The sequence below is a fragment of the Pholcus phalangioides genome, unplaced genomic scaffold (genome assembly GCF_987345545.1).
Source record: "Pholcus phalangioides strain wild (caught in Gottingen) unplaced genomic scaffold, Ppha-v1.0 ptg000015l_1, whole genome shotgun sequence".
Taxonomy (NCBI): domain Eukaryota; kingdom Metazoa; phylum Arthropoda; class Arachnida; order Araneae; family Pholcidae; genus Pholcus; species Pholcus phalangioides.
In genome coordinates, this window is record NW_028301608.1 from 89,592,173 (window position 1) to 89,615,688 (window position 23,516).

The following is a 23,516-nucleotide window of genomic DNA, read 5'->3' on the forward strand; positions in this document are numbered from 1 at the left end:
TAGATGGCGCTGTTTTTGATGACATCATCACTGTCAGCTTAAAATTTTCTCTCTGACCATATTTCATTAAGAAAAACAAAGAAAACATCCTTAGGGGTCATTCAAGTATTACGTCAGAATCGGCAGGGTTAGGGAGGGGGCTTCAGATTTGATGACTTTTGATGACAAGGGGAGGAGGGGGGTTTGAAGGTTTCTTACGTCATCAACCGCCCCTTTTCGAAGGTATGAAATATTCTAAGCTGCTGACGAAATTTTGCTTACAGTGGGAGGGGAGGGGGGGGGGTCAGTCTTTTGCTGACTTTTGCTGACAAGGGGGGAAGGGGTCAAAAATGGCTGAAAATCTGCTTACGTAATGCTTGAATGGCTCCCTATTAATAAGTTCTCTATAGAACTACTTTATCTGTAAATGTCCCGCTGATCCTTCAAGTGAACTGGAAATGTTTCGCTTAAAGTGCTATGAAACTGTCGCGCGTCACTCAAATGATCTCTACGTCGTTGATCACTTAAATAATCTGGGAATGTCCCGCGGGTAACTTGAGTGATGTAGAACTGCACTGCGGGCAGCTTAAGTGCTCCAAAACTGTGCAACATTCCATATAAGAGATCTCTAAATGTGCCACATACAACTCAAGCGTTCTGGAACTGTGCGGTGGGTCACTCAAATGATCTGTAGATGTGTCACGGGTCACTTAAATACTCTGGGATTGCGCTACGGGTCACTTAAGCGATCTGTAAATGTGCCGTTTAGTTAATTTTCACCAAAATTAGGTTTGAGGTGGCTGACCACATCAGATAACCCCGCGGGCCATAAGTTTGACCTTTGTGGCTTAGAGGGTGGGTCATAATGAATTTCTTAAAGAAAAAGTTTTGTTCTTAGCTTTTAAATAGCATTGAAGTTAACAGAAATTGATTATAATAACATGTAAAGGTATTTTTTTCCCAAATTAAATGTTTTTAAGTATTTATTGCATAAAAAAAAAGTTTTTGTTTTATCATCGGGGGGGGGCATAGTGGGGGTTCATGCCACCCCCCCCCGCGTACGTACCTGATTTCAATATGCGTTAAGAGGTGAGGGGAGTGCTGACGAAAATTTGCTGAAGGAAGAGGGAGGGGAAGGAGGTGACTTTTGCTGACAAGGGAAGGTCAAAAATGACTAAAAATCCTGCTGACGTAATACTTAAACGTCCCCTTAACAACGTGTGTGAAAAAAACAGAAAATTAAAAGCAAAGTGTCCAAACAACTAAAATTACCAATGGTTTCAAATTAAGGTCTATTAATAGCCCTTATCTGCAATATGGCAAATCGCAGTTATTGCATTTGACGGGGGAAAAAAGTTGAACATTATTACCAGGCTGATCATATTTCCTCGAAAAAAGTACAAGAAACTGTCGATTGTCACCACAAACATGATACCCAGATTTGTCGCCTAAACTCAATGAAAACGTTTTTGGTAAGTCATAAATGGTATCAAAATTAACGTGATAAAAATAGGCATTATGTCCACTTTAGAAACGTCAAAAAACAACCATATGCAGATACTTCGACTTTCGGAAAATAGATGGCGTCAGGAGAAATAAAAAAAAGTATGAACGCGAGTTGGGAAAAATAAATTACAACATGTTGTCTTATTATTCAGGAATATTGAAATGATAATTTTTTTTTTTCAATTCCTTCTCAGGTGAATCATTCTGACATTTCGACGCCCTATCTTTTTGTCTCCTTCACAGGAATGTCTCACGCGAAATTTGCGATACAAAAGTTCCTTTTTCATTTAGTGATCGTGCATATTTTTGATTTCGATCGAGAGAAACCATCATTAATGCCTAAAATATTTCACGGCTTGTTTCCTTTGAAGGGCTCAGACGCCAATCAGTGTATCGTATTGCTAGTGCCTCTTCTTTGTTAAAATTTTCAGTTGCCAAATCATTCAAGTTAATATCTCTATATTGCAACAGCAAATAGGACCACTTATACAGACCACGAAATAAGAATATCCTTTAAAAGATCCTTTTATCTCATTTTTTTATGTTTATTGACTTTCACTGATTGTCTTTTGAGCCCTCCATTTGTTCCTCGTGTTATTAGCATACTTGCTGCTTAGATTTGATATTATCGTGGACATGACTCGAAAAACGTCAAAAAAATTTAATCAAGTGCCAAAACAAAAACAAACATACACTTTGTTGTTGCAGCTGAAATCTATAAGTGAATAACTGTAATTATTTATTGAATATTTTTGCCAAATTTTGAAAAATGTTAAAATACAGTAACTTCTTTTTTAGTTTAGTTTTTGAATTAATTTTTATTTAAAAAAAAGCTAACGGAAAAAGTAAAAGAATATTATTTGTTATCCATTAATTAATTTCCATAATGTGTTTAATTATAGAAAAAATTATATTTTCTGACAGACAGAAAACACATTATCCAAGGAGGTTCGGGAAGATAAGTTGTATTGCCCTGGGGATGTGGGATGGAAAAAAGAACCACTGGTATAAAACTTGATATGGGCATGATTTTTTACTGACGTCATTGAAATTACAAAAAAAAAAAACACGCCACATCGATCCGACGCTCCCAATCAACGAATTCACTGCAACATTAAAAAAAAATACTTTCGTAAAAATAGTAAAAATATTCATTCATTTTCGATTTGAAAGATAAAGGGCAGCACATCCCAAACACTTGAAATATATATATACCAGAAATTGTAAAAAAACAGAAGCAATGTTTTAAATACGGATACAATCAATTCAGAATTTCAAATTATTTTCCATTCATCAATATTTTTATTTTATCTGTCATCATACGGTAAAAGTTAACACAAGCGTATTGTATGAGTAAGCGTTGAATGAGTAAGACAGAAGCTATTGAATCTCTAGGATAACATGATGGTGTCGAGCGGGATCTCTATAGTAGTTGTAAAAAATTTCTCCCCAACCTGAAATAAAAAATTATAAAAATTGAATAGAAACATAATTATTAAATAATTTTAAAGAATACAAAGAGAGACGCGTTCAATATTCTTCTAGATTCAAATCTAGAGATTCTCAATTCTCTAGATTCTAGAGAACACGCTTCTATTTTACTCTTCGATATCTACTTGAGATGAGAAGCGGGGTGTGTCCGGCCTTTCAATTCTCTAGAATAGTGTTCTTCATCTTTTCAACAACTGTAGACCGGTGGAAGTGGTTTAATAATTCCTCTGACCACCGGAACTGTCAGAAATAATTTTCGGCCCGGAAAAAACAAATAAATGGGAGAAATAATTTGCGGCCCGTCAAAAAATAAATAAATGGAAGAGGAGATATATATAATTTTCGAATTGGCGAAAAACAAATGAATGGGGGAAAATATTTGCTGACTACAAGAAATAATATCTCCTATAAGCATTGCTGTGGAACAGTGTTTCCCAACTTTTTTTCTTTCCCACATCCCCTGAGCAATACGACTTACCTTCCCGCACCCTCTTGGATAATATGTTTTTAACTGTTAGAAAATTCAGGTTTTTTTTGCTGTAATTGATCACATTAATTATCCAATAATTAATTTCTATGAATTATTTTACTCATTGTTTAATGTCTTTTCGGCTGTGGCTAGTGTTTAATTTTGGCTTCATTAATTAGAAAATTAATTCAAAAACGAAACTGAAAAAAAGTTAAAATTTTGTAACATTTTTTGAGATTTGTAAAAAGAAAGATCCACTGAATAATTCTTACTTATCGATTCCAGCTGCAACAACTATAAATTAATATTTCTTTGACATTGTGTGAATTTTTTTGACGTTTTTCCTGAGTCATGTATATTCACGACAGTATCAAATCTAAGCACAACGTGCTAATAACACGAGGTACCGATGTAAACAAACCACGAAATAGTTAAGTAAATAAAGGTATTTTTTCAAGATATTTCACAAGTACGACCGCTAATCGAAAAAGAAACTTTTACCTCGCAAAATTCGTAGTACGACACATTCCTGCGAGTAGAAGTTAGATGATGAGGAGGCGTCAAAATATTGGTATGGTTCATATTTTTTTTGGGAATCAAAAAAATTCAATTTTTATCATCAATTTAGTTTTCCTGAATAATCAGTCAACATGTAATTTTTTTTGTTCCATTTCGCACCCCCAAAAATGCTCTCCTGCACCCTCGGATGGGAACCACTGCCGTAGAACATATTTTTACATCCACTACACTCGTTTATCTAATAATTATTTATTAATTTAATAATTAAGTCTCACATAAACCTACCACTGCAACAAAGGGAAGAAATTAGTTGCGCTTTCAAATGCTAATTACGAACAGCGGTTCGATTTACGAATGTATTCGCGCAAAAATTATTAGAAGTCATCATCATCATCAATAACAATTTTCAATCTACTGTTGGATGAAAGTCTCTAAATTTTTCCATTTTACTCTGTCTGATGCTTCAGCCATCCAGTAGACTTCAGCCACTTTTCTGCTCGCCGATCCATCTTGAGTGGGGACGCCTTCTTGGGCATTTAACATCACGGGGTACCAATATAGAATACTTGTGGTCCAGCACAAGTCTTCTTGCAATATTTCCAGCCCATTTTTATTTTAGATGTTTAATTCTTTCCATGATAGCGTATATCTTTGTGTGACTTCTTATCCAAGTGTTACGTTTTCTGTCTCCCCTTGTGATGCCTAAAATACATCTTTCCATGCTCATTTATGTTGTCTGTTGCCTTTGTATCGTCTTGCTTGTGAGTGTCCATGTTTCAGTTCCGTAAATTAGTGCTGGTATCACATACTGGTTAAACAGTTTTCTTTTTAGGCATAATGACATGTGGCTCTTCAGAATTACACAGTTTTTGTCAAAAGTGCTTCATCCGATCCTGATCCTTCTGCTTATTTCATTAATGATGCTGTTGCCCACGGTAATTTTTGCCCCAAGTAGCTTTCTACTTCTTCTATCTCTGTGCTGTTGAGCAGGATCTTCCAAGAAAAAAAGTGAACATAACTTTAGTCTTTTGCAGATTAATTTTCAAACCACCTGAAAACTTGCCTCCACCAGTTCTTGCATCATTTCTTCTAGTTCATCTGAATTATTACTAATAATAACAATGTCATCGGAAAAACGCAAATGGTTGAGAAATTCTCCATTTATTTTAATTCCTTTCTCATGCCAATCCAGTTTTTTTGAATATTTCTTCTAAAACACCGGTAAAGAGCATTGGTGAGATAATATCACCTTGTCGGACTCCTTTTACAAATTTAACTTTGCTTTCCCTTTATTCAAACGAATGGTTGCAATTGCTTTGTCATACATTTTCTTAATGATATTGATGTGTCTTCTATAACCCAATTATATCTAGAGCTTTAACTGCAGCAAATGTGAAGGCAGAGTGAAACGCTTTCTCAAAATCAACGAAGGCCACACATTGGTAATTCGTATTCTTTGTGTCTCTATGGTTGTGCTTGAATGTGATCAATTGTATTAAATCCACTTCGAAAATCTGCTTGTTCTTTTGGTTGGGATGCGCCCAATGTAGATTCAAGCCTATATGTCAGCACTTTGGCGAAGATTTTATAAATTACTGATAGGAAACCGATTGGTCGATAATTCTGAACAATTACGAACCAAAAACTACAAGTACGAACCAAATATTTTCAAATTTTTGCCATGTCCAAAATTATACACTAGTCACCCCCCCCCCCCAGCCCTTGAGGTATTTTTATTAAGTATGTACATATAGTACTCAAGAAAAAGCTTATGGCCAAGTATTGAAAATTCAAATCTCTCGCTCATTACCCTAAACAAACGTTTCTTAACCTATGGGTCACTGGGGCTTTCGCGATGGATCATTAAAATCCACTAACAACATGGGGCTCTTAAGCTTTAGGTCACTACCCAAACTTGATTCGCAAGGGCTTCCTAGACGAGTCGTACAAATCCACTTAAAGTCCTGCTATAAATGCACTTGCGTCACTGGTTTCACTAATTTCGAAAAAAAGTCTCATGGGTCGTAAAGCTGATCTTGTTGATTCTGGGGTCGCGGCTAACAAAGGTTAAGAACCACTGCACTAAACACTTCAATACCTTCCACAAGTACTCTAGCATGTACCAAAAAGAGCTTGTGTGAATAAGTAATAATATGAGATTTATCATAAAAATTAGACACAATTATCATAAAGAGTTTTTGATTTAACGATTGATTATTATTATTTTATATAGTTTCATATGAAATGAAGAGAAAATAATTATTTTATTTTAAATGCAAAAGAATAAAGGTTAATTTTAAGCAATTGCCAAATCAATATTTGATTGACCTATAAATAAGAAATTGTAAAACTAATTAAAATATATTATATACTTTTTTGTATATAGTAATTAATTCTCCTTTGATATTTGCGTAATGTGGGATCTGATGAGCTTTTGGTTTTCAGAAGTTGCACTTTGAAGTTTCTATAAGAACAAGAGAAGAAGAAATGAGCGATTTCATAATAATAAAATTGTTTTACAGGAAAACACATAAAACTAGAATCATACAAGTGTATAGACACTACTGTACTGTACTGCCAAAGCCCGGAATTGGCATGTTCACGAACTGGCCGGCCCAGTTGACCTGGCCAATGTCTAAATTTCAGGCTTTCGCTGGGCTTGGGTCGGCCAATATATTAGGGGTTCACTACCATAGTAGACCAAGTCCATTTATCTTTGATATGGATAATAACACCTTAAAGTTTTTGTAAAAGTAATAATATAGGTAACTGGACTTGGTCTACTATGGTGGAGAATCCCTCATATGTCCCATAAACAGTCGACTCCGCTGAATGTGATCACGGTGGGACTCGGGATATTTGATAACAATAGCCGATTGATAACTATATACGAAATGAATCCCGGTCACAAATTCGATGATCATATGTCCCGTATCTTATCAAATGGAATGTATGGTCATTGTATTTGAGGCTGGAAAATGGCACAAAATTTTTCTTTCCCAAATAGCTCGTTGCAAAATTTTCAATCGTTTCGTTGCATTTTTCTCCCCTTTTAAGCTAAAAAAAATCCTGCATTCTTTTTTATTCAGTCATTGTGAGGAGTTAGAATATAACTGTCTAATGTGTATCACGAATTCCGATATTTTTTATAATGTCCCATAGCAACGCGTTTATTCATATACATAGATCTCGAGAAAGTCTTTCAGGCGAAAACGGTGAGTCTGGACAACTAATAGAAGTGACCAAGAACTGAAGGAAAGGACTTTTTTTTAAACATTTGTTCACTATAGGAAGGGCATTGCAAAAGCAGATTCACAGTATATGGATCTATACGAATACTACGGCCAATTACATTAAGTACGGAAATGCTTATCTACGCACGGGAGCACTTTCTAGCTTCCTATGTAGTTTTGCAGGCTGATAAAGTTAACTTACGGGGAAAAAACTAAAATGGTGAAACCTTAGCTTGATAATTATAAAAGTCCTGATAATTATAAACTCATTTTTTTTCATTTATGGTATTATATGGTCGTTCCAATATTGCGCGAAAGTAATAACAATAACCAAATGATAACATTATCCAAGATTTTAATAAGTGGCGTCGACTCCATATATATATATCTTCTTTTTTATCCCCATATACTTATTTGTGTGCGATTACTAATACATAGATATTCCGATTCCCTTGATCGTTACAGTTGCCACAACTAACCACAATTATAAATATCCATAATTATCACAAAAAAATACGCCAACGTGGCGATGACCCCGAATCATAGGGATCGATATATGGGGCCGGCCTGTTCGCGAACTGGCTAATGTAGGGTTTTAGCATTAACATATACCCAGAAATTAGGTAGATTGTAATTTTTAATATTTTGCTATAACTTCATCAGACCGAACTTTTTTTATTGTTGTATTTTTAGCATTAATCATTTTTACGCTGTTGTTCAACCATACTATTAGCACACAATATTTTACGAAACGTACCAGGTAATTATTTATTGAAACTTACCTCAGCCATACCGTTATAATTTTCTGATCTTACACCATTTGAAATTTGTCGGTTATCTCCATAAACTCTACATAAAAAAATAAAAAATTCATGCACAAAATATAGTAATGGTTAAAATATTCCATATTAATACTCATTGCAATATTCGATCGCTTCATTAAGCTGCAGGTTTCACTTAAAAATGAATAGTTAATTCATCATCACAGATTTATCATTTGCTTTGAGCAAATGGTTCTGATCGTAGTTTTTATAGACGCTTTACAACTGTAAAAAAATATACGTATTTGAATTATTTTAAAAAATTGAATTAGCTTGACCTGTTGAATTCGTTGATCACGTATTTCATCTTGATGATTGCGGCATCCAGGGCTTCTTCAGAAATGTCCGAATGCAAAACGCAGCGAGCTTCTTTAGAGCACCAGATACTTATCCTTACTGATATTTTTTGGCCTAGCTTCCGCACTTCATCATCATTAACCTATTACAATAATTAACACATGATGTGATTATTAATTATTGTTATGCATCTTGTGGTATACAGTATGCTGCGGTAAATGTGATAAATCCGGTGAATATATGCACAATCACCTAACGTTTGGTAAGGTTGATAAATTCCCCTAAATATTTATAATTTCTACCGGTAATTTCGTATAATTCCCCAGCTCGTATTGGTAAATATGATAAATCGTCAATGATAATTTAGATTTCCCGGCCATTATGCATCAATTTCATACAAGGGTTCCTAACTTTTCTTCGTAACCCATGGGGACTGTTTGGTTTTTGAAATTAGTGAAACCAGCGACGCAATAAGTGCATTTATAACAGGACTATAAGTGCATTCGCGTACGATCCTTCTCGGAAGCTCCTACGAATTAAGTTCGGGTCGGGGCAGGCAATTCCAGTATCCCTGGCTGTAAGCGGATTACATCCGATTAATTCGATCCATCTCGAAAGCCCCCGCGAATCAAGCTTGGGCCGTGACCAAACTTGGATAATAAGTGGTAAACGTTGAATAAAGTATAAGTACTTGTATCCAAATAACGTGTACACCTAAGATACGTCATTCACATTGCAACAAGTTGTTGTTCAACAACTAGTTGTTCACTATATAACTAGTTATTGAAATAAGAAAAATCAACTTTTTTATTTGGTTACACTGTACTAAAAGACACAACAGAGAGTTGTTGCCCTGCCTCTCCTAAGTCCAAGAAAAAAAATTACATTCTTTTAAGTGGAATATTCGCTTAGATATTTTTAAATTCGGAAACAGATGGAAATGAGGGAAAGAACAACATATGAAGCGTAGAATGAGCTTGTCTGTCAGTTCATGAGATTCTTCCCCTCATTTTCAGCAGTTTTTGAATCCAAATTATATCTGCGAATATTGCCCTTGAAAACATACAATGTTTTTGTTGGGCTCAGGAGAGACAGGGCAACCAACAACTTTTTAATTTGGTTTTTTAAGACAGGGTGTCCGTATAAAAATTATTTTTTTTATTTTAATGTCTATACCAGGGGTTCTCAAACTGGGCGCTGTGGTGCCCTGATGCACCTCCAGCCTTTGTCAGGGGCAGCGCGGAGCGATGCGGTTTTTCAAAAATATTCTTTGTTAAACCGCTGTGGAGTGCCTCAGGAGCTCGCGGATAAACATTGAATAGGGGGAAGGTGTGCCACGGGTGGAAAAAGTTTGAGAACCTTTGGACTATACAACCCCTTGCAATATGGATGACGTACCTGACGTTTACACGTTTTTTGGATAATTTTTCTTAATTGTAATTAAGCTTCTAGGATCAAAGGTTAGCGAGTTATTACAGGACAAAGAGACTGATTTTCCTATACATGTTATATTTTGTCACTTCAATATGCTGTATATATATATATATATATATATACATGCATGGAGCGACATTATTGACATTATATATATATATATATATAATGTCAATAATGTCAATAATGTCGCTCCATGCATGTATTTGATTTGATTACATCTTTATGATTAAAAGGTCTTGGAAACGCTAACCTCGGTTGTAACGACAAAACTCAAATGAATATACAGAAACAATCTCAAAATAAAATAGTAAAATCTAAAATTGCTCCACTTGGAAATTCAATGATGCTACCCGAAGGATTTTCGTTGTTTAGTTACTCAAACTTATTTTTCAACTGAAACGATAGCCATGAATGCTTTCCTCACCGTACACCAATTGGTTGGTGTGCACAGGGCCGCAACTAGGTACTTAGTCAGTCGAGGCAAGCACAAATTTTGGCACCCACGTGAAATGAAGAAGAGCAGTTAAATGGGAATTCGATGCCTCCTCAAATCCAGCGCCTATGGCGTCAGACCCGGCTGCCCGCCTCCCAGGTGCAGCCCTGGGTGCGTCATGCATTTTTGATTTTATTAAGGAAGTAAACTTTCTCTACTAAAATAACGCACACACACGTTTTCAATCCTCTTTTTTTCTAAACAAAAATAAAATTCTCACTTTGCTCATCCGGTCAACGAACGTTTCTGCTGTCAACTGATTAGAGATGAAATTGAGAACAACCATATTAGTATGAACTGATGCCAAGTCAACTGTAACGAGTGAACTTCCCATTTCGAAAACAGCTGAAAATCAAAGAAGCGAATATCGTTGCGCATCATTTGCATAAAGCAAAGAATTAATAACAGTTTCATTAAAACAGACAATAATAATAATTATTATAATAAGACGCTTTTAATATACCGTACGTTTCTGTAAACTGTAATGGCTATTTCGCTCAAACGCGATTCCAAATGGATATAATCGTTATAAAATTATAACGGGTTCTATATAATCATTTATATATATATATATATATATATATATAAATAAACGTCCATGTCTCCAGTTAAGATTCCTCTAGAGACGGCGCCCAGCCGACAATCAATAGAATAATCCTGTGACTACTGAACCACATATAGACCTAAGTTCTAAGGGTACAAACATGGTGCACGCTGGATTCCGATTCTGAAAGTCGGTGCCGTTACGGACTGTTTAAAAAACGTGAAATTTATGTTTTTAACCAATCCGTAACTGCACCGACTTGCAGAATATGAAACTCGAGAGCACTGTGTTCGTACCCCAACGTATTAGTACATGAAATCTCATCTCTATCCATATTGATTGACATTTTTCTAGTTTCAGTCAGAAATGTTTCTCAAAAAAAGTCGTACTGATCAGATTATACTATACATCAAAATGTCAATAGTATTTAGTTTTAGATGCTGAACTGAACTGAATTAGAGTTTGGTTTGCTGGTCCCGCGGCACAATTTTTTATGGCCGTTCTACCAGACTTAGATGCGGGCCACGAAGTACGTGGCCTATATTTAGATGCAAAAACTTATCTTGAATATGAAATGAATAAGAGCTCCAATGAACAAGACTCTTTTTATTGGTGAATTTTCTTTGGAAAATACGACATAAGCCGAGGCGGCACTAATGTGCAGCCTGACAATTTGTTCCAGGTTTGGTCAAGAACTAAGTAGATTGGCTTCTCCACCATAGGCAAATAGGAAAATTTTGGAAAATTTGACGATTTCTCTTCGATCAACCAAACTCAGGTTGGTCGAAGAGAACGATCAGGATCTTCCAGTCCCCACCCAGAGTCAAAGTAGCCGTTTTGAGAACGGAAATGGAAGAGGATGAGAGACTTTTTTAAGGTTACGAACGCGTTCGTTCTAGAACAAAATCTCACCTTTGGCCAACTTCATACTATGACTGTGATCATTGAGCAACCGTTTTTTTAGACCTTCCAAAGCAACTATACCAGCAGCGGCTAATACTCCAACTTGTCGCATGGCCCCTCCAAGAACCTTACGGCAACGCAATACCCTTAAATATTAAAAAGGGATTTAAAAAAACATGTTGTTAATAATAAAAAATTTAATTCCCGTAGTAAAATTGACGGTAATTAAAAAATATATATTTGTCCCATTATAAATGACAAAATACGTATAAGTTATGAAATTCACCTTTCAATGAATTCTTTAGTTCCGGCAACAACACTTCCAACTGGTGCCCCAAGACCCTGTGATAAAAGGGAAAAAACGGTAAATATAGTTCATATATAATTTATTTTCATAATCTACCCGCAATGCGTGTGTTTGTGTAACTTAGCCCCTTCTTCAATCACTCTTTTCCCTAAAGAGAATGCTCGCAAAAAAAACACAAATTCGTATATCCTAAACAAAAAAAATGCTGTCTTTGTGAAATCCTAAAAAAGGATTTTCTATTGGTAAAGCTGAAGCGCACTTCACTAACTTTCACAACCCTAATCTATCGCCAGAATCCTTTCAGCACTGTATGCACTAACGTGGGGCTGCTTTTTCTCGCAATAGATATTTTTTTTGCCTCAGGAAATTCAGCCCTCACTTCAAGGATTATGGGTGTTTTGTCGTTGAGGTCGGAGCTGAACCAACATCCCCCCCCCCCAAAAAGATCCCAGCTCGTACACTAGTAAATATGATAAATCGTAAATAATTTGGATTTTTCGGTCATTATGCATGAACTTCAGTCTGGGGGGGGGGGGGGAGAAAAGGTTGATAACTTTTTTCAGCCATAAGGGGCCGTTCAAGTATTACGTAAGCAAATTTTTAGCCATTTTTGACCCCCTTCCCTCCCTCCCTTGTCAGCAAAATTTCGTCATCAGCTCTGCCCCTCTGAATCCTAACTCATATTTTCATAAAGGGTGGTTGATGACATAAGCATTATCCAAACTCCCCCCCCCCCTCCTTGTCATCAAAAGTCAGCAAATCGGAAACCCCACCCCCTCCCCCCATCGATGATGACGTAATACTTGAACGGCTCCTAACCCAAAATCACCAAGATCAGCTTCGTAACCCATGAGGATTGCTTGGTTTTCAAAATTAGTGAAACCAGTGACGCAATAAGTGCATTTATAACAGGACTATAAGGGGCCATTCAGGTATTACGTCTGCAAATTTTTACCCATTTTTGACTCCCTTGTCAGCAAAAGGAAGCAAAAATCTGCCCTCCACTCAGCAAAATTTCGTCAGCACTGCCCCACTACCTCCTAACGCATATTGGTGGGATCAGAAACGTACGCGGGGGGAGAGGGGGGGAAGGGGAGCTCGTCCCCCAGACGAAAAATTTTTTTAAATAAAAATCATTAAAAAAAATTGAAAAATTTCGAAAAAAAATATCTTAATCTGTCATTATAATCGATTTCTGTTAATTTCAATGCTATTTAAAGGGTAAGAACTCATTGCGACCCGTCCTTTAAGCCATATATGGTAAACCCTTGATCCGCGGACCAAATGTAGCCCTGAAAGTTATCTGATGTGGCTTTCCCCTTTACAAACCCAATTCTGTAAAAATGAACTAAGCGGCATATCTTTTGCAGATCGCTTAAATCACCCGTGGTACAATTCCAGAGCATTTAAGTTGCCCGTGGCACATTTTCAGATCACTGAAGTAGGCCTCAAAGATCGCTGAAGTAGGCCTCAAAGATCACTTTCACATTCAAAGATAACTTAAGTAACCCGCGACACAGTTCCAGAACACTTAAATGATCCGTGGCACATTTAGAGATCCCTTGAGTGACATATGGCACAATTTTAGAGCACTTAAGCGGCCCTCCTGCGCACGGTTCTACATCACTCAAGTTACCCGCAGAACATTTCCAGATTACTTAAATGATCCGTGGCCTAATTACGGATCACTTGAGTGATGCGTTGCACATTTCCAGAGCACTTGAAGGATCCGTAAAACATTCAGAGATCGCTGAAGTGGCCTCTGTAAGGGATTTATCATTAGGGAGAATCAGGGGCGTAGCCAGAAATTTCGTTCGGGGGGGGGACCACTTTCATTTCGGGGGGGGACCAAAGTGACAGAACAATGGATTTGGCCATCTTTTTCCCTTTTTTCGGTCATTTTCTCACATTTCGGGGGGGGGGGACCAGACCCCCAAGTCCCCCCCCCCCTGGCTACGCCCTTGGGGAGAATGTTAGTTCAGGTGCCCACAAACTAGCGAAAGATTTTCTTGGTTTTGGCACACCGAGTAAGATGCCATTAAGAATATTTCATAAACGGTGGTTGATGACGTAAGCATCATCCAAACCCCCCTCTCCCCTTGTCATCAAAAGTCAGCAAATCGGAACCCCCCCACCCATCGATGCTGCCGTAATACTTGAATGACACCTATAAGTGGATTCGTGCGATCTTTCTCGGAAGCTCCAGCGAATTAGGTTCGGGTCGGGACCCATAATTCCAGTATCCGTGGCCATAAGCGGATTACAGCTGATTAATTCGATCCATCTCGAAAGCCCTCGCGAATCAAGCTTGGATCGTGACCAAACTTGGACAAGTGGTCAACGTTAAATAAAGTATCCAAATAACTTGTACAATTTAGATACGTCATTAACATTGCAAGGAGTTGTATAGTTATTGAAATACGAGAATTAACTTTTCTATCCCTTTTCTTTAGGGGGTTTTGACTGAACTCTTTGAGGTTAAAAAAAGAATATCTACAACGTGAAAAAACAGCCCCACATCTATAAGTACTGGTCTGAAAGGGATATAATTTATTACTATCACTTCACATCCGAAAGAGATGGCTGTGTCGGAATTGTATTGCATCAGTCCTGTATGTTCATCTTCGGGAGGTGCTACCATCTATCCTCCGTTAGAAACTGAGACATTCGGTGAGGGGTCATTCAAGTATTACGTCAGCATCGGGGGGGGGGGGAGTTTGAAGGTTGTTTATGTCATCAACCATCTGTTTTGTAGATATGAAATATTCTAAGCTGATGACGAAATTTTGCTGACGGGGAGAGGGGTCAGTGTTTTGCTGACTTTTGCTGACGGGGACAGGGGGTCAAAAATGGCTGAAAATCGGCTGACAAAACTTGAATGGCATCTGAATACTTTTCTGCTTATTGTGAGTGCGCTGCTCGCGGGAGGGTGAAACTTATTCTACTGAAGCGACAGGTCGCTAAGGAAAAATACAATAATGAAAAAGTGCGCATTTGATAAAAAAAAAAACTAATGAAGGTATAGCTTCTAACTAAATAAGTGTTTCTGATGTATGTGCATCAGAATCAACTAAAGAAACTACCTGATGAATGTTCAACTCAATTGTTACAAACTCACCTTTGATAGACACATAGAGACCGAATCACAGTCTCGTACTAGCTCGGACACAGGCACTCCCAGATGAGCTGCAGCGTTGTTGATTCTAGCACCGTCCATGTGCACGGGAACACCAAATGATTTCGCTAAACTGCAAATCTGCATCGAAAAAAGGCATATTTACACATTGTATAAGGGTGCGAACATAATGCACGCTGGTTCCCGATTCTGTAAATCGGCGCCATTACGGATTGGTTAAAATTGCTGAAATTCAGGTTTTTAACCAATCATTAATGGCGCCGACTCGCAGAGGCGGAAACAAGCTTGCACTATGTTCGTACCCTTAAGCACCAAACACCAAATTCAAATATCGTAACCCCTCCCCACTCCCGATGCCAGAAACATGAATACGCAAATCTTAATAACTTGGAAAACGGCTTTTTGAATGTACCACTCTACTCATGTTACTTTACGGAGTTGTTTTCAAAAATGTTTTGTAAAATGTATTTCAATAGGGCATAGGCCCACACATTCGCGTTTTAGGTAAAATTTAGATAGCAGAGTAAGTGATCCCACCAGCTGATAAACCCAAAAGTGAAAATTTGCACATTCATATCTCTATTTACTCTCTCTCTGATTGTGATTTATTTTTTCCCTTTACCTCTTTTACATATTCCATGGAGAGGGCGACGCCACCGCATCTGTTGTTAGTATTTTCTAAGCAGAGGACACCAGTGTAGTTGCAGTGGATGTTGGGGTTAATGCTCATCGATTCCCGAACTTCATCAAGGTCAAATGTGCCGTCGGGCTTCGTTCGAAGAGAGCGCAGTCGGACTCCAGCAAGCTGTGGGATCATACAATGACGGAAATATGAGTGTTTATTCACACTTACAAATGAAACATATACTGTATTAAGCTATGAACATAGTGCACGCTAGTTTCCGATTCTGCGATTCAGTGTGGTTGCGGATTGGTTAAAAAACCTTAAATTCTGGTTTTTATCCAATCAGCACCGGCGCCGACTTGCTGAATCGGAAACCAGTGTGCACTATGCATGTACCCTGTGCCGCCTTAACGCATGGGCACGGGGCCTCAAGAGAAGAGGGAGGTCCTCACAAAAATTAGATCTGGAAATTTTCGAGAGTAAGCATGCAAATTTGCCAGGTAGGGTCTCTGGAAAATCACTTGGCTTAGCGGCCCATGATACTCTTAAGGAGGCTTTAAAGAGGACGACTACTACTACTACTAATTAAATGAACATGCACTTCGTACACATCTTTCTCAGGAATTTCTAACGCATCGACACATGTCGGAACATGTTGTGTTGAGTATATGTATGGTGCATGGCGTTAACGTATTTATGTTGTTAGAGTTGTGCTTGTTTCGTGATCTTGCTAGTGCGTCCATCTGTGTTCCATATTTTGAAGTAAAGATTGTAAATACTTGAATTTTCATGTTAGGGCCGTTCAAGTATTACGTCAGAAAAGTTTTAGCCATATTTGACCCCCCCCCCCCTTGTCAGCACTGCCCCTACCTCCTAACGCATATTGGTTGGATCAGAAACGTACGCGGGAGGGGGGACATAGGGGGCTCGTGCGCCTCCCCCCAGACGAAAAAAAATTATTTTTTTAAATGCAAAATTTTATTTTTAATTAAAAAATTTTCGAAGGAAAATACCTTATATGTTATTATAATCAATTTCTCTTAATTTCAATGCTATTTGAAGAGTAAGAACTCAAAATTTCTCTGTAAGAAATTCATTACGACCCACCCTTATATGTTAAACCCGCAGACCAAATGTGGCCCTGAAGGTTATCTGATGTGTCTTGCCCCCCACCAAACTAACTGAGCGGCACATTTACAAATCACTTAAATGACCCGTGGCACAATTCCAGAGCATTTAAGTGGCTCGTGGCACATTTTCAGATCACTGAAGTAGGCCTCAAACATCACTTTCACATTCAAAGATCACTTAAGTAACCCGCGACGCAGTTCCAGAACACTTAAACGATCCGTGGCACATTTAGAGATCCCTTGAGTGACATGTGGCACAGTTTTAGAGCACTTAAGCGGCCCCCAGTGTGGTTCTACATCACTCAAGTTACCCGCAGAACATTTCCAGATTACTTAAATGATCCGTGGCATAATTACGGATCACTTGAGTGATGCGTTGCACAGTTCCAGAGCATTTAAGCGGCCCGGATGCATTCCAAAGCACTTGAAGGATTATTATTCAGGTGCACAATAACTATCGAAAGGTTTTTCCGTTTTTGGCGCACCGAATAAGATGCCATTAAGAATATTTCATATCTTCATAAAGGGTGTGGTTGATGACGTAAGCATCATCATCCAAACCCCCCCCCGTCAGCAATTCGGAACCCCCCCCCCCCCATCCATGTGACGTAATACTTGAATGACCCCCCCTTATGCAAGTATCATGTTGAAAGTCTGCCTGCTCTCTGACTTTTTCAAATAAGGGACCGGTTCGCATTCACGCCTTGATGTTGGAAAACCGTAGAAAATAAATTTCAGAGGGCGATCACTGTGCGTCAACGGGGTTCGAACCTGAATCCTCACGATGAGAGTCCAGCATGATGGCCACATGGCCGTGCAGCGGCTTTGCCCACTGGCAGCCCTGCATACTGTATTCGTTTTATATCGCGCATTTATGTACAACCCACATCTCTTTGATTTTGTCTCATATCATGTTGAGGAAGACTGCTTGACTGGTGGGTGGGGGTGTGTGGCCGAGTCACTGGCTGGAATTTTTTCTGCCGCAATCACGTCCTTCGGGACACTGAGCTGAAATCATTTCGGTGACGGAGACTACGTGTGTCCGGTTTACTCTGTTTTACGAATGAAATGTTGTTTTGATAGAAGATTTGAAGTGTAAATGCTCGTATCTATAAATTTTCTATAAATAAAAAAGAAAAATAAAGATTTTTTCATATGGTTTCAAAAACAGCTCGTTTGACCTATTTACCATCTTCAAATGCTAAAACGTGGGTGAATAATACTACTAATAATAAAAAAACATTAATCTATTTCAACGCGCATATTCGAAAAATGATTCAGGATTAATTCATTCAACAGCATTCTTAATGAGGAATGAAATGAAAATCACATTTTCGAAGTAGCTTTTATTTTCATTGAACTTTTGATAGTTCGTTAATCGCTATTTCATGACACACAGATAAAAGTTGCCTATAAATAATTACCTGAGAGGCACCGGCTTGTTCGAAGAGGTAAATGTGAGTCAGGTCACCTACAAGCGCTTCCCTTCCGCGTTCCCAGCAATGAGCCATAACTGTAGAACAACATAAAAAAAACCACAGAAAAATTATACTAGTCACTACTACTGCATCGTAAATATTCGACTGGGAAATTCATAACGAATTGATACAGGTTGGAGTGTAGTGTGCGTACGTGGATATATATGCATGACCCTAACATGTTCATGCTATCAGAGTTATGCTACTTCCATGTTAACTGGTGCTGCTATCCGTCTTCTACATTTCGAAGTTAAAATCTCAAGGACCTGAATTTTCATAAAAACGAAAATAAACACGAAGAAGAGGTAACCAAAACAATTTGTTAACATATGTTGGCATAGGCTTTTACAGTAAGCTTCTAATGAAAACTGAAAAATTCTCAGCACTGTTTTTTGCATGGTGGCAAAGGTCGTAACCAGAAATATTTCTATTGAAGAAACCGGACTGGTATTTTGTGGTGGTACAAAATGGTAGGGCGATGTAAGATATATCACTAAGATTTGATGATTCAAGCTTAATGACGTGCCTCTACAACATTACCCCCTTTTTCCATATTTCGTAGTAAGGACTAGTCCCCCAAATTCTCCCCCCCCCCCCACTGGCTATAGTCTTCTTCTCTTGTGCTGTGGTCCTTTTACTATGTTGTCTGCATGTTAACGTTGCCATAGCTAACCATAAGTATAAATGCCCATAATTATTACAAAAAAATACGTCAACATGGTGATGACCCCGAATCATGCCTTTTCTTTGGCCCATGATCTCCAGCTACTTCGAGAACTGGTTGACCAAAGCCCGAACTTCGCACATTGCTGGACCAACAGGTGCCGGACAGTCAGACTAGCGAACTGGTCGATTTCGGGCTTTGGCCGCAACATATACAATCCAATACATAATAGGAGTTAGGTCTCACCAGAACCGCCTCGATCGTTAGTGTCTGAAGCGTTATATTAGATGTACATATAAAAAAAAACATTGTCAAAACGGCCCAAGTGTCAAGTGTGATTTTAGCATTATGCACTTCCAAGCATTTTTCAAAGCTTCACATCAAACAAGATACTAAGTAAACTTTCTTACTCGAGCATAGATTTCCCATAGTGCCCGTAGGAACAAAAAGTGCAGCTTCTTTTCCTAACAAATCGGCGACGAGCGTCTCTAATTCTGGAAAGAAAAAAGAAACCGTGCATCGAATGTTCAAGTTATTATTATTTATGTCATTTGAAAATTGTCAAAGAGTTCCCTGGTATTTTATATTTTTTAATGTAAAAACATTTACATAATTTTTTGAGAAATTATTCATCGTTAGAAATCTAGTCTTAATCCCTTAATAATTGGGAACGAGATATCTTCTCAGGACAACGCAAATGAACGAAATACATTCCAGCTCTACACGTTTTCTTTGCGTCTTTTTTTTCATCATCGTCAAGCTTTATTATAACCCTAAGAACGAAAGTTGTTTTTTCTTTTCTATCTTTGTCTTTCTACACTTCCGTTTAGCCGTTTAGTAAACCCCTCCCCATCAACACATACTGTATCTTTCTACTATGTGTATACAGGGTGATGTCTGAAGTTCCTGTGCAGTGAATTACTGGTAAACCATTGAGTGTCTAGAATCATATTTCCAATTAGAGAAAGTATCCGAATAATGTGTAGAGCTCAGATGCGTCATTCATGTTGCAAGGGGTTGTGTAGTTATTAAAATAATGAAAATTTAACTTTTTATACGGACACCCTGTTCTCAAAAACCCAATTAGAAAGCTGTTGTTTGTCTCTTTGGGGCCAACAAAAAAATTCCATGTTTCTAAGCGCAATATTCGATGGGATATTTTTTAATTCAAAAAATCACTGAAAATGATGAAAGAACCACATAAACTAATGGACAAACTCCTTATGCTATTCTTTTCCTTCTTTTCGGCGATTCTTTTTAATTCAAATATCTCAGCGAATATTTCACTTAGATACATGGGATTTTTTTTTTTTGTTAACCTCCGGAAAGACAGAGCAATAACTTTCTAATTGTTTTTAGGACCGGGTGATCAAATTAAAAGTTAAATTTTTTTTAACTATACACCCCTTGAAAAATGAATTACGTACTCAAGGTCAACAAGTTATTTGGATACTTTTTCTAGCTGGAAGTATGCGTCCAGGATCAACGGTTCACCAGTAATTTTGGCCAAGGGACTAAAGACATCACCTTGTGTATACATATGAGAGAGAAAGAGAACACATAGGGGAGAGTGAAAATGTGGTTGATCACTAAAGGGAAATCTATTGCACTCTCATCTTCTTTCCCCTTCTATTTTTATCATGTGAACAAGGAAACCGGTTTTTGAGATTCGTCGCCGATACTTAAAATACAGATCATCCAAAATTTGTTGCCAAAAAGAGGTTAAAAATCTATCCATTTCTTTACACATTTCAGAAAAAATATACGGGGAGCTCCTTGAGAATGGAACACAATTTCGGACTTAATTTTAACGTTAAATCTTGCGACAACAAATCATCATCTACTCACTTATAACAGTAGGATCCTCTCTATAAACATCATCACCGACAACAGCTTCAGCCATTGCTTTCCGCATTTCGGGAGTGGGTTTAGTCACAGTGTCACTTCTGAGATCAACTTCCATGACACCTTTTTCGTTTGCCATCTCTGTCACAAATAAGAAATTTGAAAGCACAAAGATCAGTTAAAGAAATTCAAGACAACACTTCCGTTCGTTTCTTGACCACTGTATGAAAGAACTTGAAGGAAGACGGAGGGAAGAAAAAACCGAACAAAACGGATAATGTTTAATGGATATTCTCGGTTATCTAATCAAGCTTTGCAAACAGATGTTTTGCAGTTACCCTATCGGACGAGAAAGACTCTTAACTGGGGAAGTCAAGCAGTAAAAGAAAGAGCGATGAAAAGGAATGTAGTATATAAAAAATCTTTCAATATAATCTTCATGGTTATTCATTTATGACGTCATCAAGCTTCTTTGCCTTGAAAAGAATTCTTTACTTTTTTTCCCGATCAACCACGATGTGAACCAACCACTTCCATTTGGAGGGCATTTCCATTAGGTTTATCTATGTATTATGTTTATACTGTATCTCCTTTTTCAGTTGTTTAATAAATATTTTTGCATGGTGGCATCGTTATCGCATGTTTACGTAGCACATTATCACGATTTTACGTAACTTTTGAATTCATCCGCATCCAATAAAAAAAGTCTGCAGAGACGTTTCTGAAAAGATCAAAGCGTATGTGATGCAATTAGATCTTCCTACTTATATTTTATTCGTAATTGTTTAGCTACATGAAAATGTTTCTTCCCTGAAGATTCTATCCCTTCTGAGAAAATTTGAGAAATTTCCAGTTTATTTCTGGAAAATAGAAGTATAAAGAAATATAAATATAAAGTATAACTTACGGGGAAAAAAATTATATTTGCGATGATGTGTGAAGCAATAAGGACTCATTACAGTTTCTTGGATCATCTAAGCACCTGAATGGTAACCAGAGTTGCTTGTGGAATTTTGTTTCTGTTTTTTGGAAAATCCCAGAAAACTAACTTCAGCCGGCTTAATAAAATAGGGAAATACCGACCGAGGACAAAAAATTATCAAAAGCTCTACATTATAAAGAGCTATATTGTGCTAAGAGAAATTTAATGCTTTGATAGTTCAATGTATAGAGAAGAGGGAAAAAAAGCCAAAGAGGCCAAGCCCATCTTTGACAATTTTTCTCTTATTTCTATTTAATTATTAACTAAGGATTGACCGGTGATCTGGGGCCGTCGGGTAATGTTTCCTTTGAGTTGTGCCAGTGCGTGACAGCAGGACCGCCCTTATCAGACTCAGGGCCCGGTGCGAAAATAATTTCGGGTCTTTTTAGCTCTGATTTTATACATTTTGGGGGAGTATCAGGCATCTAAAAACCATCAGCATTATCGAAGAATATACAGGAGAATGCTGAAAAATATCCATTTACATAGAAGAAAATGTAGATGCAACTAAATGTATATTATTAGCAAAAAAATTGATGAAAATTTTGGATCGAAGAAAATTTTTAAATTGATGAAAGAAATAATTTCAAAATTTTGGAAAATTTAGAATTGATGAGTTGAAAATGGAAAATAATTGGAAGATATATATAATTCCAGCTGCAATGAAAATTCAGAAATAATGAAAGGAAAATATCTGAGAACTGATGAAAATCAAAATAAATAAATAATTCAAGAATTGATGAAAATTCAGAATTTGTGAAAGTAATAATTGCAGAACTGATAGAAGAAATAGTGATTGACGGCTTTTTCCTCTCTAGGAAAAACAGATATTTTCAGGATTTTATGCGATGAACTCAGAAATAAAAGTGTCATCTGGTCTGCGCCGGGACTCAAACCCTTGCCCTCCTGCATATCGGTGTCACCATCTACATCACTGGAGACATGACCTTGCCTTCCTTATTTCACGAACCGTGGCCTGAGGCACTGAAGTACAGGCATTAGTACCAGTACCCAGGTACTAATTAGTATCCAGGAGCGGATCTACGGAAGGGGGGGGGGGAATTAACCCCCCCCCCAAGCGAAATATGCAATATTGTTCTCAATGCTACAATTTATGAAATTTTCGTAACTTCTGTATGATAATACTGCATTCAATCAAACCGTTGAAAATTTACCAGTATCAACACACGTTTTTGATTAAATAACAAATTCAAGAAAAATTCAACTAAAAAACGGAAAAAATCGGGACGGAGAGGAAAGGGGACTGTTCCGGAAAATACCGAACAAAATGCGGGACGTATTCACAACAATTTTAAAATCAATCCTCCCAATAGGGAGCTCTAGATCCGCCTCTGTTTCAACTTCAGCAAATGGACTCCAGGTGAGACAGTGGAGGTAGAGATAGACGGCTTTTTTCCTCAGCCCAATATCAAAGAAACAGATATTTTCAGGATTTCATGCCGTACCACCTAGGGGCCATTTACTGAAGTTGAGAGAGACTATTAATGCCTCTTCTTCAGCGTCTCGCGCAATAGTGCGTGAAATAAGGAAGACAGGGTCTTGTCCCCAGTGGTGTAGATGGTGGTGTAGTATGCTTGCCCGGTTTGAAAAGGACCTGGATTCGACTTCCGGCGGAGACCAGATGACTTTTCTTTCC

At 37.7% G+C, this 23,516-nt stretch overlaps 1 protein-coding gene across 1 annotated transcript; it reads right to left on the reverse strand.

Moving 5' to 3' along the window:
• Positions 1 to 2,131: 2,131 nt before the first annotated feature.
• On the reverse strand, positions 2,132 to 21,455 carry LOC149076991 (uncharacterized). The gene is made up of 12 exons (XM_089244722.1): positions 20,881 to 21,455; positions 19,443 to 19,526; positions 18,315 to 18,403; positions 15,758 to 15,940; positions 15,118 to 15,255; positions 11,979 to 12,034; positions 11,702 to 11,838; positions 10,466 to 10,590; positions 8,297 to 8,457; positions 7,980 to 8,046; positions 6,337 to 6,428; positions 2,132 to 2,939 (listed from the first exon to the last, which is right to left on the reverse strand). Exons 1-11 carry the CDS (start codon positions 21,014 to 21,016, stop codon positions 6,354 to 6,356), a joined length of 1,251 nt encoding a protein of 416 aa, XP_089100848.1. The 5' UTR covers positions 21,017 to 21,455; the 3' UTR covers positions 2,132 to 2,939; positions 6,337 to 6,353.
• Between the last annotated feature and the right edge of the window lie 2,061 nt (positions 21,456 to 23,516).

What these genes read in the sequence shown, in the direction of transcription:
- LOC149076991 (XM_089244722.1), bottom strand. Translation starts at nt 21,016, where the DNA reads ATGGCAAACGAAAAAGGTGTCATGGAAGTTGATCTCAGAAGTGACACT. An exon ending in GTGATCAACGAATTCAACAG is followed by an intron (nt 8,047 to 8,296) that starts GTCAAGCTAATT and finishes TTTTTTATGTAG; the next exon opens with AGTTTATGGAGATAACCGAC. An exon ending in ATTATAACGGTATGGCTGAG is followed by an intron (nt 6,429 to 7,979) that starts GTAAGTTTCAAT and finishes TTGTTCTTATAG; the next exon opens with AAACTTCAAAGTGCAACTTC.